At 42.5% G+C, this 17,116-nt stretch overlaps 2 protein-coding genes across 6 annotated transcripts in view; one reads left to right on the top strand and one right to left on the bottom strand.

Annotated features, from left to right (window-relative positions):
- The window catches only part of Tasor (transcription activation suppressor), a 71,987-nt gene extending 71,312 nt beyond the window's left edge, over window positions 1-675 (top strand). For both annotated transcript variants that reach the window (XR_009381318.1, XM_059273970.1), the window contains one exon: window positions 244-675. Coding sequence is in view for 1 of the 2 variants with exons in the window: in XM_059273970.1 (XP_059129953.1) it covers window positions 244-320 (77 nt within the window). In the remaining variant the exon portion in view is untranslated. The remainder of the gene's footprint in view (window positions 1-243) is intronic.
- Window positions 1-15,608, bottom strand: part of Ccdc66 (coiled-coil domain containing 66) — a 29,958-nt gene extending 14,350 nt beyond the window's left edge. The window contains exons 1-7 of one of the 4 annotated variants that reach the window (XM_059273974.1): window positions 15,518-15,608; window positions 13,852-13,916; window positions 13,186-13,211; window positions 10,560-11,004; window positions 6,763-6,928; window positions 6,503-6,606; window positions 5,429-5,541 (exon numbers count right to left, since the gene is read on the bottom strand). In XM_059273974.1, the coding sequence (XP_059129957.1) occupies window positions 5,429-5,541; window positions 6,503-6,606; window positions 6,763-6,928; window positions 10,560-11,004; window positions 13,186-13,211; window positions 13,852-13,916; window positions 15,518-15,528 (930 nt within the window). In that variant the 5' untranslated portion in view covers window positions 15,529-15,608. Of the gene's footprint in view, window positions 1-5,428; window positions 5,542-6,502; window positions 6,607-6,762; window positions 6,929-10,559; window positions 11,005-13,185; window positions 13,212-13,851; window positions 13,917-15,173; window positions 15,420-15,517 lie in introns of those variants that run through there. The other 3 variants (XM_059273977.1, XM_059273975.1, XM_059273976.1) reach the window with 3 other exon arrangements.
- Between the last annotated feature and the right edge of the window lie 1,508 nt (window positions 15,609-17,116).

The following is a 17,116-nucleotide window of genomic DNA, read 5'->3' as shown; positions in this document are numbered from 1 at the left end:
CAATAGTCCTACCCAGCTGTGACCACATAGCAAGAAGTGGCATTCATATCCTGGCAGTAATCAACAGCTGTCTAATTGGACTCAAGGCCTGCTTAACAGGAAGGAAATCATGCTTGCTACTGTAAACCTAGTCAACTACATATGGCTAACGAGATCCTGGACCTTAGAGAACCTACAACTCCCATTTACCTAAATTAATGTAGTTCCTAATTGTATTCTAAATACTTATCCTTATGCCCACAGGTAAACATAGATCTCACCTCTCATCAAAGAAGCTTCTTTTTGCAGCAGCAGTAGCAAATCATTACAGACAGACATGACTTGTCAAAGGCCCAAACGATAAACGCTACAACACAACACCTACATCTAAGGCTCAGAGAACATCCCAGAAGAGGTGGTGGAAAGATTTTTTAGAGCCAGAGGAGTAGAAAGTCTGCTTAAGTGTGTCCTCTAGCTATGACAGGGAAGCGACACAACATGGCTGCCTAAAGAAGACTTGAACAATTCCAACAACAGCTGGCATCCCAGTGAAGATTGGGAAATCTCTAGACCCCACCCACAGATGAAGACCTACAAGCTGAAAGGGGAGAATGAGTCTTCCGCAGGGATGAGGCCCCTGGTTATTCAATACCAAGAGGTCAGGCCTAGAAACATGTGCGTACAAGCAACGCTGAACTGACTCAGCAGGCTGTATTTATATGTTTATATGTCTGCACATATGTGTATTTATATGTTTGTGTTTTATGTATGTGTATTTATGTTTGTGTTTGTATATATGTGTATTTATGTTTATATGTTTGTATGTATGTGTATTTATGTTTATGTGTTTGTATGTGTATTTATATGTTTATGTGTTTGTATATATGTGTATTTATGTTTATGTGTTTGTATATATGTGTATTTATGTTTATGTGTTTGTATGTATGTGTATTTATATGTTTGTTTGTATGTATGTGTATTTATATGTTTATGTGTTTGTGTGTATGTGTATTTATATGTTTATGTGTTTGTACGGATGTGTAATACCAATGGCTAAAGAGAAAGCGGTGGACTTGGTAGGGGAGCAGGACAGGAGGGGGAATGATGTAAATTTGTTTTCATTAAATTTTTAAAAATTATTTTCAATTTATAGCTACTTAAAACCCCTCTGAAAGCATGACTCATAAAAGTCTAGCATACAGTTCAAAGTCCTAGTTTTTCATGTTTATTTACCATGCTTAGAGTTAGAGCTGCTCAGAATCTTTTGCCAAATTAAAATATATATATATATATATATATATATATATATATATATATATATATATATCCTAGATATGTCCTTTATCCAGATAAGTAATTTAAGAGTGAAATTTTTTATCAAGTCATCACGTTTCCTGTGTGTGGGTGTGGGATACAGACGGCAGAGGTCACCCAGAAGTGTTATTTACTCCTCAGAAGCCATCCACCTTGCTTCTGTACACAGGGTTTTCTCACTGGGGCCTAAGGCAGGTTAGGCTGGTGGTCAGCAAGCCCAGGGGTCTGCTTGTCTCCACGTCCACAGTACTGGATCACAAGCCTGCACCCCCACTCAGGCCCTCCTGACCCTCTGTTTCCCCAGCCCCACCATTCTGCTTTTGTAGATCATATTTTTAATAAATATTAATCTTAATCTGGCCTTTTTGTTGTTGTTGTTGTTGCTGTTGTTTTAGAGACAGGGTTTTTCTGTGAAGCCTTAGCTATCCTGGAATTCACTCTGTAGACCAGGCTGGCCTCGAACTCACAGAGATCCACCTGCCTCTGCCTCCCGAGTGCTGGGATTAAAGGCATGAGCCACCACCACCCAGCTTAATCTAGCCTTTTTGGTTAAGTTTATTTCTATGAGTAGCATTGGTTTGTGAATATTAATGCCAATTTGCATTCTTTGAATAAACCCAACTCCCCAGATTATTTTTTGTAATTTTTCTAAGGTTTCTAGTCAAGTTTTAATATCAGAAGTGTTTTGTTAGTCTTGGTTATCAGGATCACTAGTCTGAACACCACACTGAAAACCTTCCTATTGTAAATACTTCTGGGCCTGGAGTTTACCTTGCTCAGGTCCCCCTCTTTTCCTTCTCCATCTTTAGTTTGAGATAAGATCACATTACATAGTAGTCCAGGCTAGCTTCAAATTTATGATCCTCCAGCCCAAGCTTCCTGAAGTATAGACACTTTTAATGATGGAATCAATTTCTTTAGAAATACAGTACAGCTTGATCACTGCTGCTTTGGCCATTTTTTTTCTCTCAAAATTCTGTAATATGCTGGCATAAGGTTTTAAGATGTTTATTATTTTTAATTTCATGTATGTGTAGGTATGTGCATGGGTGCAGATTCCCATAGAGTCTAAAGCAGAGTGTCAGATGCCCTGGAGCTGGAGTGACAGGCATGGTTAGCTACCCAGGATGGGTGCTGAGAAGTGAACTCAGTCCTCTTTAAGAGCAGTGTGTACTCTTGACCACTGCACCAGTTATTCTTAATGTCCTCTTACTTTTTTTAAATGTTCATAGACTCTACAGCCTTTTTAATTCATGCTAGTCTTTTGAGAAGCTTACATGTTGTGCTGGATAGTGCTGTGTCCACATGGCAACACAAGCTAGAGTTATCTGAAAGGAGGAACCTCAACTGAGAAAATGCCCCCGTAAGATCCAGCTGTAGGCATTTTCTCAATTAGTGACTGATGGGCAGGGCCCACCCGTGGTGTGTGGTGCTGTCCCTAGGCTGGTGTCCTGGGTTCTATAAGCAAGCAGGCTGAGCAAGACATGAGAAACAAGCAAGTAAGCAGCACCCCTCCATGGCCTCTGCATCAGCTCCTGCCTCCAGGCTCCTGCCCTGTTTGAGTTCCTGTTCTGGGTTCCTTCGGTGATGAACTACAGTGCAGAAGTGTAAGCCAAATAAACCCTATCCTCCCCAACTTGCTTTTTGGCCATGGTGTTTTGCTGCACTGCAGCAATAGAGATCCTAACCGAGTCATGTATTAATGACTTTTTAATAACTTCTGGCTTTAATTATTTCCAGTGTACAAGTTGACCATCCCAGTGAGATAGTTCAGCAAGTAAGGACATTGCCTAACCTGATGACCCAAGTTTAATCCTGGGCCCACTGACTCTGGAATGTTGTCTACTGACCTCCACATAGGCTGTGGTGTGTGTGTGTGTGTCACACACACACACACACAGAGTTTCTCTCTCTCTCTAAACAAATGTAAAAAAACAGTATTTTTTAAAACGGTAAATGTCAAGTTATATGTATTTTACCTCAAAACATGTGAGGGGGTCATTGGTTTAGTTTTTAATTAGGCAAAGTACAAATGAACTTTCTGTTGGCAACTACAGAACTATGGTCTGATATTGTGGGATGTTCTGTATGGCAAATGTGTTGCTAATTAGTCAATAAATAGAACACTGATTGGCCATTGGCTAGGCAGGAAGTGTAGGCGGGACAAGGAGGAGAATAAAGCTGGGAAGTGGAAGGCTGAGTCAGAGAGATACTGCCAGCCGCCATGATGACAAACAGCATGTGAAGATGCCGGTAAGCCACGAGCCATGTGGCAAGGTATAGATTAATGGAAATGGATTAATTTAAGCTGTAAGAACAGTTAGCAAGAAGCCTGCCACGGCCATACAGTTTGTAACCAATATAAGTCTCTGTGTTTACTTGGTTGGGTCTGAGCAGCTGTGGGACTGGCAGGTGAAAGAGATTTGTCCTGACTGTGGGCCAGGCAGGAAAACTCTAGCTACAGTCTGACAATGACAAGCAGTACGAGTATGGTCTGCCATGGTAACCATTCTGTATTCAAGTGTGTATCGAACACACCATCTTTATTTCAGAGGCTTCTAGAGTGTGCTATTCATGAGAGGAAAGCCAAGATTTCAATAGGGGGGGTGATCTCAAAAACCTCATGCTTAATTAACTTGGAAGCACAAAAGGCGTTTCAAAGTGCACAGTGTAAAGGAATGGGCTTCTGTATCACACAGTTCACTCTTTTTTCCTCAAAAGAGAATTTCTCCAAGGGCTGAAGATGTGACTCTTGCCTAGCATGTACAAAAAGAAAAAGACAGCAACAAAACTCGCCCACTAGTGTATCAGATTCACAAGGCATAAGGCCACGCTTCGACACTGGAAGGACAGGCAGTTGCTCACACTTCTTTCACTCTTGCTCAGCCAGTTTTGGAGTTTGTGTTTTAGTTTTCAGACTTCCACTACTGAGCCACAGATAAAAGCCCTTGATAGTGAGTATGAGGAGGTCTGGACCCCCGGCACCCATATAAATGCTGGGCAGTTGAGAGGGCTTGTCCATAATCCAGCATGTGAGTTCAATCCCCAGAACCAGACTCCACTGAACTGGGAGTTCCAATTCAAGTGAGAAACTCCACCTCAACATATAAGGTAGAGAGTGATCTAGGAAGTTACTCTCTGACTTCCACATGTACATTCACATGTGTACATGTATAACTACATACTTGAGAATATACATACATACAGATATGCAAGCAAACCACACACACGCACACAAGCACAAACAAATGTAAAAGTTGAAAAGTAAAAAATATATACATATCTAATAACTGGTAACTTAAAGAGACTCTGAATCATTCCTTTGAGGCAAATAGGTTATACAGAAATCAAGGACTAAGGGGTTTAAACATCCAAAGTACCAGTACTTAGAACTCAGCATCTGATGACTGACGAGCTCCAAAGTAGTGGCCATCCAGCCGCCTAGACAGCCATAACCTGTTCAAGGAAGCTGTGGCAGAGTGTCTGAAGAAACAGCAGCAGAGGGGGACGGGGCAAAGGAGGGAGGAGGGGAAGCAAACTGTCTTTATCTGAAATTAAACACCAATGAAGATCAGCAAGGCAACTTATGAGCTGCAAGTGAAATAAGAACACTAGTTTGGGCCATGAGTAAATTAAGTACCGTGGCAAACCTAAGAAAAGTACAGTTTTCCATTCTTAATTGATAAACACTACAAATAAGATTTCTAGTGCTGGGCATGATGGCAAGTGCCTGGAATCCAGCACAAAGTAGCTGAGGCAGGAGGACTGGCATAAGTCTGAGGCCAGCCAGGGCTACATAGCAAAACCCTGCCTGCCTCAAAACAAAAACAAAACAAAACAAAACAAAACAAAAAAACCAAAATTGTCAAAGTAAGTCCTACAATTTGAACATTATTTCACATTTTAAAAATTGTAATAAAGGCCAGGCATGGTGGCACATATTTTTAACCTGTTACTCTGGAGGCAGAGGCAGAATCTCTGTGAGTTTGAGGCCAGCCTGGTCTACATAATGAATTCCAGGACAGTCTGAGCTAACTAGTGAGACTCTGTCTTGAAAAAAACCAAAACAGGGGAAAAAAGAAATTGTAATAGCAAAGACATAAGCAGAATGCTTGACTGAATTTGAAATTCTTACCTTAGATTGGTCAAGGATTTGAATTTTCTCACATACTATTTCAGATTTTTTCCAAGGATTATTCCATTTTTGAGAAGCTTCTTTTTCTTTCTTCTTTAAAGCAACCTGTTCATCTGTAAATAATATCCTTATTTAAAAATATGTATAAAGACTGTAAAAAAAGGAATCATGTAAACAAATCATGACCTTCTTCAAGAGTACAAAAGGCAGCAGTTAATCAATGTCGTTTGCTTGGGACAAGATGACTCCCAGGGAGAAAGGCACTTTGAAGGGTGTGGGGTAAAACACTGAGTCAGAGTCAATCTCAAGTGCAGCAGACAGAGAAGAATGGCGTTATCACAGAGATCAGTAACGTGGACAATCTCTCAGAACACTGTTATACCAGCCACTCTGCATGTCTACCGTCCTAGGTTGTTATTACTAATGGACTTAGAAGGTACACAGCCACACTTTAGGGTCCACATCAAGCTCAACCGCTTCCTACCTACGTAACAGACAAACTGCTATTTCACCCGTTAAACCTTGGTTTCTTCTGTAAAACTGAGTCATAGTATTGTCTACTTTAGTGGAGAATCTAGCACAAAGTAAGGATGTTAGTTAGTTCTCACTCACTGTTGAAAGTGAAACAGGAACTGAAGCTATGGGCTGGTGAGATGGCTCACTGGGTAAAGGCACTTGTCACCAAGTCTGACAACTTAAATTCAATCCCAAGACCTACATGGTGGAAGAAGAGAACTGACCCTTACAAATTGTTCCCTGACCTACACACACACACACACACACACACACACACACACACACACTGAACTATTTTTTAATAAAGCCATACCTCAATTCACAGGATTTCTAACAGAAAAATACAAATAGAAAAGGTTTAGGAATATTTGCAGGGCTCCAAAAGGATGCTATGGCTTTTGGTGCACACTGAATGGCACCAAAGACACAAGGCAATGTCAAAGGAGTCTGCAGAGAACTACAGATGTTACATGTTATCAAACAAGACTTGATAATATACTGAAAGATAACTAAGCATTCCACGAGCCAACAAACCTATACTAGAAAGCAATAAATTACCTAGCTCTTTTTTCCATTGGGCTCTTCTTGCTTCCAACAAACTTCTATCGCGCTCCCGTTCCCCCAGAGTACTGAATATGTCCGCTGGCTTCCACTCATTCTCTCTAAGATAAAACACACACATGAAACCCAGGAGCCTTATCATTATGCTTCCATGTGACTGACTGTGTAAATAGCCAAGTATTCAGAGCACTTCACATGCAATGGACAAGCAAACACATATTCTCCAGATACCCCAGAAACATATGTGAGTCACATACATGGCAATCTTCTGCTCACACTGTTGAAATGCCTCTTGAGTTCTACTGAAGACATGCTTATTTTCATTTGAGACAGGTGAAACAGCCTCCATTTTCTGCAGTAATCCTGTAACATCCACATCCTTTGGCTGGCTAGGAATATTGATTAAATGTAAACTATCTTGACCTAGGAAATAAAATGCATGTTTTAAAATCATACCTATTATATAACATACTCCTATACAGTTGAAAGAAAAGTCTCAGCAGGCATAATGGCTCACACCCATAACCCTCAGGTACAACTCAGGAAGCTGGGGCAAGAGGATCACTGAGTTTGAGGCTGGTCTGGACAACACACAAGTCCTCAGCCAGCTTAGAATGCAGAGTGAGACTTTGTCTCAAAACAAATAAATAAGCCGGGCGGTGGTGGCGCACGCCTTTAATCCCAGCACTCGGGAGGCAGAGCCAGGCGGATCTCTGTGAGTTCAAGGCCAGCCTGGGCTACCAAGTGAGTTCCAGGAAAGGCGCAAAGCTACACAGAGAAACCTTGTCTCGAAAAACCAAAAAAAAAAAAAAAAAAACACAAATAAATAAAAACAAGGAGGTGTTGGTTGTTTTTGCTCTTTGCTCTTTTGGGGGTCCGCCACCCAGCTCCCAGATAAACTACATATGGAGACTTATTCTTCATTATAAATGCCTGGCCTTAGCTTGCCTTGTTTCTTGCCAGCTTTTCTTAAAATTATCTTGCCTACCTTTTGCCTCTGGGTTTTTTCCTTTTCTTCTGTATATATTACTTTCACTCTTACTCTGTGGCTGGCCCCTAGCATTCTCCTCTCCTTGTTCTCTTGCTCTTTCTCCTTTTCTTCCCAGATTTCTCCTATTTATTCTCTCTGCCTGTCAGCCCCACCTATCCTTTTTCCCGCCTTCCTATTGACTGTTCAGCTCTTTATTAGACCATCAGGTGTTTTAGACAAGCAAAGAAACACAGCTTCACAAAGTTCAACAAATGCAACATAAAAGAATGCAACACATCTTTGCATCTTTAAACAAATGTTACACAGAAAAAACAAAAGTAACACATCTTAAAATAATATTCTACAACAGAGAGGTGCAGAGGTGCAAACCTTTAGTCCCAGCACTCAGGAGGCAGAGGCAGGCCAATCTCTGTGTTTCAGGCCAGCCAGGGCTACAGAGTGAGACTCTGACTCTTGGGCATGATGGCATATACCTGCAATCCTGACACTCAGCAGACAGAGCAGGAGAATCAGGAGTTAAAGGCCACCTCGGCTACATGAGGGCGATGCAAAAAAAAAACCCGACAGGCTAGAGTGCAGCCTGGTCATTAGTGCCTGCCTCGCATGAACACAGCCTTGGGCTGACTCCCAGCACCACATAATCCAGCACGTGGTGCAAACCTAGAGCCTGGCACTTGGGAGGTAAGGGCAGGAAGATTAGGCGGAGTTCAAGACCACCCTGGGAGCAATAGCAGGGTTGTTATTATAACAAATAACAAAGACAGACGGACATGATTTTTACCTTTTGAGACGGTACTAGTAGACTGAGGCTAGCCTGACCTACACGAGACCTTACCCTAAATAAATAATCAAGAGAAAAGAGAAAAATTGTGGCCCAGAGTTTAGATAGCTGACTCCTGGCTACAGCCAAACAACTTTTTAAATGAAATAAAAAAGAAAACAAGCAAAAACAGAAAAAACAGGGCTGGGAATACCACTAAGCTGGCCTAGAACACACCAAAACGCTTGCCTCATGCCAACCCAGTCTGTTCCATCCCTAGCACTGGATGAACTAGTAAGGTGGTGCATACCTGTGCTCAGTACTCAGGAGGCAGAGGCAGCAAGATGGAAGTCCAGTCTTCAGCTATGTACTGGGTCTGAGGCCAGCCTGGTTACATGAGATCTGTTTGGTGAAACAAAACAAAAAACCTCCATTCACTCTTGCCAAAATAATTTACATTTATAACTTAATTTATACAATTTAAAATTACATGTAATTTGTAATTATATGAAATTATAATATAAATCACAACATAAAAAGAGGCAGATGCAAATGGTTTAATAAAAACCCATGATCTCCCATGAGTAAATGGAGGAGGAATGGATTGCGGGAACAGAGAGGGGATGGAGGGAGAGACTGGGAGGAGAGGAGGGAGGGGAATCTGTGGCCGGGATGTAAAATAAATGAATAAATAAATTGATTTAAAAACAAAACACCCATGACCTTGTTTTTCTTCTTTACCTGTGGGAGTTTTCTGTGAACTGTGGTCTATGTGCCTCGGCTACCACAACTAAACCAAGTGTTGTACAGAACGTTCATACTCTAGTTTACAGTGTTGTGATTTCTCCTCAATGTTTACAGTGTTGTGATTTCTCCTCAATGTTTACAGTGTTGTGATTTCTCCTCAATGTTTACAGTGTTGTGATTTCTCCTCAATGTTTACAGTGTTGTGATTTCTCCTCAATGTTTACAGTGTTGTGATTTCTCCTCAATGTTTACAGTGTTGTGATTTCTCCTCAATGTTTACAGTGTTGTGATTTCTCCTCAATGTGCCATTTCTCTCAGAGAGGGAGCATCTAAAATGCAAGTTACCTCAGGATTACGTAAAATGTCTTTACTCTCACTACACCTCGCAGTGAGATACAGTTCTGAGTTACAATTCTAGCCTAAAGAAAGCCAACTTCCTCTATTTTACAAATAATAAAGACTGGGAGAAGGAACTCCCTGTGAACATGTGGGAGCATACAGAAGTTACCCAGTACCCACGTGAGTTACATGACCCTTCCACGATCACTGACATTTTATTGTCGCTTCACTGTACTTAATACACTTGTGGCATTCTGAGTACTTTCATGGTCAAAGCTGAAATGAGGTTTTTACAACATGACCCTGGTTAGTGAGGGGAGAGCTGACAGTATCTCTATAGATAAACCTGTTTCCACTGGCAAGGAGAATAGAGCCAGCCTCAGCTGGTCGGAGGGAAGGACGGGAAGCTTGACTAGCACCAGAGTGACAGGTTTCAGAAGTCAAGTCTCCACAGTAGGGCGTTCTTAAGATTCACTTCAATCTCAGAGGCTTATCTTTGTAAACACTTGTGTGCCATTTTTTTGTTATTGAAGTGGGATCCTACTCTAGCTCAAGCTTGCCTCAGTCTGCTGAGTACAGGGATTACAGGATTAAACCCCATAGCCGGCTTATATAAATACTTTAACTGCTGAGCTATCTCTCCAGCCCCAAAACCATACATTTTAAGATTATTTTGAGGCCAGACATAGTGTAAGATGCTTTAAATCCCAGCACTCAGGAGGCAGAGGCAGATGGATCTCTATGAGTTTAAGGCCAGCCTGGTCTATGTACTAAGCTCCAGGTCAGCCAGGGCTAAAGAAACCCTGCCTCAAAATCAATCAATCAATCAATCAATCAATCAATCAATCTGAGCTTTAATCTTAAAATACGGCAAAACTATAAAGCAGTTTTACATATTTTATGTATAAGAAAAAGCCTAATGTGAATAATAGCTTAATAATGTGAATAATAGTTTAAGATTACTGAATGTGCCAGGCGGTGGTGGCGCACACCTTTAATCCCAGCACTTAGGAGGCAGAGGCAGGCGGATCTCTGTGTTTGAGGCCAGCCTGGTCTACAGAGTGAGTTTCAGGACATCCCTTCCCCTACCCCCCAAAAAAGATTACTGCATGTTAAATCAGATTTAAGAGACACAGTCAGAAATGCAGCCAATGAATCTGAAATTCAAAAGCACACACTGGGAAAATGAAGTTAACGAAGTTTAAGAAAATTCTTACTTGCATTCTCCTCCTTTCCATTTCCAGTTAGGGACACAGATCCATTCCCTTGGCTGACACTCATCAAAATCTGCCGTAGTTGGTCTTGGGTTAGACACACCATGCTGCTGTCCATGGTTTCAGTGGGGTGTGTTTTGCAAGGCTTCTGTTTAGACACTAGGTATTTATCTGCCGTGTTTACAGTCTTCTGTATATCAGAGGTTGCAGGTGAAGACTCTTTTGGGAAATGATGACAGTCTTTTTCTGCATACTGCTGACATAAATCCTTAGAGGGTGAAAATGGCAATCTAATTTTCTCAGGTTTTGCCTGTGATGTTTCTGAACTAATTATCTTCTTTTGAGAAATGTTTTTGCTCCCAATGTAAGAATTCTGTGTTGATTTTAGAATGTGTCCAGTCTGCTTTATTCTTAAAGGACATTTTGCAATCTTGATCTTATTTCCCATCTGTTAAAACACAAGTTCATTCTTTATGACAGCGTATGAAAAAAACTGACATCGTTTTTGTCTGGAGACACAGGAGTGGTATGCAGCCTAAGCTGGCCTTGATCCTCTCACCTCTTCTGAGATTGCAAGTATGAACCACTACACCTAGCTAACAATCATCTTTATTCTTAAAATCTGTAATAAAGCAGGCCTCTAAACTTTTCATTTTGCTATTAATTAGATACTACAGCCATAAGCGATTGTTTACCTCTGCAGACTTTCACTTGAAAGCCTCGGCAATGAGAAATTATTTTAACTCCAGATAATAAAGAATACAAATCAAGTTGTATGTTATAGGTCATCTCCATTCTATCCCAGCTCTGAATTTTCTATCAGTAAATTATATAACTCACACTACCTCTTTGAGGTTACCAGTCCTTACCCCTAGACTATCTTAGCTGCCTGGTCACCCACTCTCCAATTCCAGTCTGGGCTAATTACTGTTGTGTTCACATCCACAGAGATGTCCTTCTCCCCTTCCAGTCACTTCCTCAAACTCTTCCTATATTCATCTCCATATGGCCTCACTCATTCCCCCAGTGTCCCCGATGCTCTACTGTGACCCCAGTGATCTTATACTGACCCTGTAAGGACCCACAACTGCAAGCTCTCTCCATTTTCAAGTTCTAGATAATGACTATCACCTCCTGTTTTCCAACTCATTCTCTCCCACGTCCCAGTTTTAAGTACTGTTTGCCTGTGCTGGGATCTACTAACACCTCCCCGCTTGTTCATTTCCTTCTTAACAACCTCAGATGCCACCATCAACTAGAATCACTTCTTTCCCACTCTTTATTCTGCAGTCTGTCATACATACTAAGCACACCCCTCACCCTGTGTATTCCTGGCTTTAGGTTTCGGTTGTTTTTAAAATTATACATTTTATGTGTGTGTGCCTGAGTGTGTGTTTATGCATCACATATGCGCTGGGTCCACTGAGGTTAGAAGAAGGACTAAATGCCCTGAAACTGGAGTTACAGATGGTCGTGTGCCACCATGTTGCAGAAGCAGTCAATGCTCTCAGCTGCTGACTGTCTCCTCAGCTTCGGGCTTCGGGTTTTAGCTAACAGCAGCATCCGCTACCTTTTTGCCTTTGCATCCCTGGAGCTTTTTCAATATAACTGTCTAAATGACGGGTGACAAATTAAAACATGTCCCTGAGTTAGACCAGATGGAAACTGGCATGACCTCAGGGGCATTTTTCTCATCTAAAGGATACGACCACATTTCCCAGCTCTGCCGCACTGCTATACAGGAATAGAGCCTAGCGGGAAGATCTTCCCATAGTTCAAGAAAACTAAGAATGCCACATGTCAGAGTCTCATTTTTAGACATAAACAAGTCCATTTTAGAGCCAGGTGTGGAGGTGCACACCTTTAATTCTAGCACTCAGGAGGCAGAGGCAGGCACATCTCTGCCAGTCCAAGGCCAGCCTGGTCTACATAGCGAGTTCCAGGACAGCCAGGACTGTATGGAGAGACCTTATCTCAAAACAAAACACCCCAAATCCAAGTCATTTTAGTTTTTCAAAAGTCACTTTATCAATCAAATTATCAACATACTGCCCATGGCTCAAGCAGGTGACTTCCGCCTACCACCCCAGCTCATCTCCAACCACTGGAATTCTCTTGTTGCTGTCCTGATTCATGAGCCTTTGTTGTGTCAGAGTCGGGCAGTTCCGTTCTCTAAACATATCTCATTCACATTGCTAAGTGTGGTGCACTCCCGTAAACGGTGTTCAAAGTCATTTCTGGCTACTTTCACCCCTGTAACCACCATGTAGTTCAATGCCTTACCAGGTGCTCCTTAGACTGCTGGTAACTGACAAGTAACCAGTTTTCCTGTTATGATACATTTCTGGTTGGGGAGATGGCCCAGTGGTTAAAGAGCTTGCCCTGAAATTGCGAGGAGCAGTATTTGGATTCTCAGAGCACACATGCATGCTGGGTGCTTATGGAGGCCCACCTGTAAGTCCAGTGCTCAAAGCAGAGACAGGAAGTCCTCCAGAGAAAGCTGTCTAGCCTGACTAGCTGGACTGACAAGTTCTGGGTCCAACTGAGAGACCCCGCCTCAACATATAGAACCAATGGAAGTATACATGTCACACGTGGAAACAGGGAGGGTCAAAATCACTTAACTTACCTTCACAGAAACTTTTGATTTATGCTCTACAAGAGAAAATAAAATTACTAAACTATAAACCCAAACATATTAAGGCAGTGACGTTAAGTATTGTTTAAGATGAAAATACTGTCCCCGAAGCATTAACCTTAAGTTCCATCTGAGTATTCCAACTTTTACAATGTGGTGGTTCAAGCATTAACTTTCATTTCATTTTTATTTCAGTTGTCTTTCCAAGGTAAGACTGTAAACAGATGGTGGTGGGGTGCAGGCAAATACCTTGACGGAGAAGACTGAGAAACTATACTGAGTTGAAAAACTACTACTACTCATAATAATATAGACTTTAGCAACTGTGGTTATACTGTATAAATTTAACTGTCTCACACAATAGTTTGTTTACATGCAAAGTACATAATTTTCTCAACTCTACCTACATTACTTATTAGGCAAGAAGGTATGCTAACATCAAAATCATATTTCACATGAAATACATTCTATGAACCAAAAGTGACGGGAGTAATCACCGTCTCAATTGGACCTTACTTGGATAAATGTCAATTCAAACCCATTAATAGAAAAGCTTTTTCCAAGTGTCATTTAACTATGTTTATTACAAGCAAAATGTCTGTTAAACTCTATGTTCTACATACAAACAAACATTTTAGACTTTCAATAACAGCATACCATATGGAGACAGTATTAGCTTGGGTTTTCCATCCAACAACTCAGTTTCAAGCTTCAAACCATCTCTGCAATATAAAAGAAAATTGTTTTGATGCTTTAATTAAATAGCAACCAGAAATATTTATATGAACCTCTGAATGTATACAGGAATCATGTGACCATTACAGCAGGGGGTTTTGTTTCTTTAAAGCCATATAGCCTAGGCTGCCTTCAAATTCACTATGCAGGCCAGGCCAGCTTTGAATTCCTGCTTCTCCTGCCTGAACCTCCCCCAGAGTCGTCTCTATATTTTAAAGTATTTTTACAAGGCTGGAGAGATGGCTATTCTCTCAGAGCAGAATCAACATTGAGGCTAACAACCACCTGTAATGATGCTCTCTCTGGCCTCCAATGGCACCAGCCACACGAGTGGCCCACATGTTTATGACACCCATACACATAAAGTTAAAATAATATTTAAAAAGTTTTTCAACCAAAGTGGAAAGAAAAAAAAACCCACAGGAAAAGACTTTAACTTTTCAGTGAGGCAAGCATTTGTGACTTTTAACCTGAAACCTGATTTTTGTTACTGGTAAAGAATAAAGTAATCATTACAGCAGCCTTTAACTTGTAGCTCTATACCAAAAATTCCATGTTGCTGCCAGAACTACTTACCAAGGTATAAGACACTGATAAGCCATTTATTAGTTTTGTAATGGTTTCATGACTGACACATTCTAAGGGCTGGAAGCGCCTGAAAATGGTTTAAATGGTCACCAAGGTGACAGCTGCTTAAGCACAGAATTCCACCCAATTTGGAATATTTCACAGAATACATGGTTGCTTTAGTGACTCTTTGTTTTTACTATCATAATAAATGCATAATAAACTTTGGCTACTATGACACTTTACATGTCAAAGGCACCAGCATAAAGAAACGGTAAACACTGCCAGCAAAACTTATGTTGTCTATTAAGGTCATCATCAAAACTCCCCTGATGGGATTCCACAGTACTTCACTGTTTCACTGGGGGGAAGGAGGGGAGGAGGGAGGATGTGTCCATGAACAATAATGAAGACATAGGGGCTGTTCAAGAGAAAACATCAAACCAAGCAATTAAGGGCGAGCAGGTTGAGAAAGGTCTAACTAGCAACGCTAAACTCAGTGTTGCTTTGGTAGAGGAATCAAAGTGCCTCGGTTTGTTAAAGGAAACAATCTGGGAGAGAGAGGTTAAGGCTTCCCGGTAGCAGGACTATGAACAGCTCATGTTTTACGGTGGAAGGCAACATCTTGAATGAAACTCAAGTTGCTAAGTCCCCATTCCACCGTCCCGTAAGCTCACGGTGCAGGCTGCCTCGTTTATCCCTGAACTCCCACATGAGAACCTAACTCTCAGCGGCTGGATGCGCGGTTACGTCTGGGTTTGGCGGCCGGTCTCCCTACAATGCTGAACTGCTGAGATGAAGACCCGCGCCCGGACTCGGTCCTGCCGCAGCTCAGGGTGCTCCAGCTCGGTGCAGAGCAGCTGGGGCGAGCCGAGCAGCTCGCCCTCCCGGGCGCCGTCTCCCCTCCGGGGCTCCGACACCACAGCCCGCGCTGGACCCGGAGCCCGGGCCGCCTCTCCCGCGCCCGCCGCCGCCACGCGCGGGCACAGCCCGGCAGCCCACGGGGTCCCCGCCGGCTTACCCCAGGTTCATGGCCCCGCCGCCCACCCGCCGCTCTCTCAGGCCACTTGTGTACCCGGGTCGCCGGCGCTGCTCAACAAACGCTGCGCCGATTGGATGCTGGGGGCCGGCCGAGCCAATCAGAGTGGCGCATGCTGGCGGGTGTGTTCGGCTCGACTCGGCCTCCCCGGACTCGGCGCGGTGAAGGGGCGTCTGCGGTTCCCCAGGGTCGCCGCCGGTCTCTGAGAGTCGCCTTGGCTCAGATGGAGGTCTCCAAGTAGACAGAAGCAACAGCTGTAACTGTCCTATTTCATATTTAGAGGAGAAATGTATGTTTAGCACAGAAATATTGAGAGACTAGGGGCGCCCAGGGCACATAGTGTGCGTCTCGGCTCTTGCTCCCCAAGCCTTAGGTACTGAAGTTCTTTAAATACTGCAGCAGCAATCCCAACAAGGACCACACCCGTATACCTGTCGTTAACAGCACTGTCCCTGGGGCACGAAGAGGCAAAGGGACTTGTGGTGGTGTTTTTTTTTTTTTTTTTTTTTTCTACTCTTTGGCTCTTTTTTGCTCTTTAGGGGGCCTGCCACCCGACTCCCAAATAAACCACACACAGAGGCTTATTCTTAATTATAAATACCCGGCCTCGGCTTGGCTTAGTTTCTTGCCAGCTTTTCTTAGCTTTAAATTATCCCATCTACCTTTTGCCCCTGGGCTTTTTCCTTTTCTTCTATATATCTTACTTTCACTCTTAGTCCGAGGCTGGCTGTGTGTCTGGGGGGCTGGCCCCTAGCATCCTCCTCTCCCTGTTCTCTCGTTCCTTCTTCTTTCTTCCCAGATTTCTCCTTCTATTTATTCTCTCTGCCTGCCAGCCCTGCCTATCCTTTGTCCTACCTCACTATTGGCCATTCAGCTTTTCATTAGACCATCAGGTGTTTTAGACAGGCACAGTAACAGAGCTTCACAGTTAAACAAATGTAACATAAAAGAATGCAATACATTTTTGCATCATTAAACAAATGTTCCACAGCATAAACGAATGTAACATTTCTTTTTTTTTTCTTTTTTTTTAACGTTTCTTAAAATAACATTCTACAATAGAGTTGCCCATGTCACTGACCGCTGAACAATTAAACAACAGAGCCTATGTCTCTAGCTAATGTCTGAATAATCCTTGTCGATGCTTTAAGACTCAGTCAAAATTGTCACTTGTTGCTCTTCCAGAGGTGCCAAGTTCGGACCCCAACACTCATGTCAGGTGGCTCATAGCTACGTGTAGCTATGTCAACCCTGTTATTGAATGGGGTTGAGGGTGGGGAGCACACGCACATACACGTCTTTAAAACCAAAACAACAAAAATTAAGAATGGCACTTCCTCAAGGAAGCTGCTGGGGGTAAAAGTACTTTACTCCCTCCTGCTGGGATCCCAACCACCAAACGTTACTAGGGTTACTTACAGGGCATGGGTGAGGGGTTTCATGCTGGAGCTTGGGTGAGTCGAAAGTAACTACACTGGAAGGTCTGCACCCAGCAAGAATGATGGCTTTGCCATGGCTGTGCATTCTCGGGCACCTGTCCCTTGTCTCCCCAGAGCACACATGTAAATTATGGCAGCGCTG

The sequence above is a fragment of the Peromyscus eremicus genome, chromosome 9 (assembly GCF_949786415.1).
Source record: "Peromyscus eremicus chromosome 9, PerEre_H2_v1, whole genome shotgun sequence".
In the NCBI taxonomy this organism is placed as follows: Eukaryota; Metazoa; Chordata; class Mammalia; order Rodentia; family Cricetidae; genus Peromyscus; species Peromyscus eremicus.
This window is presented reverse-complemented; position numbering and strand designations above follow the sequence as displayed.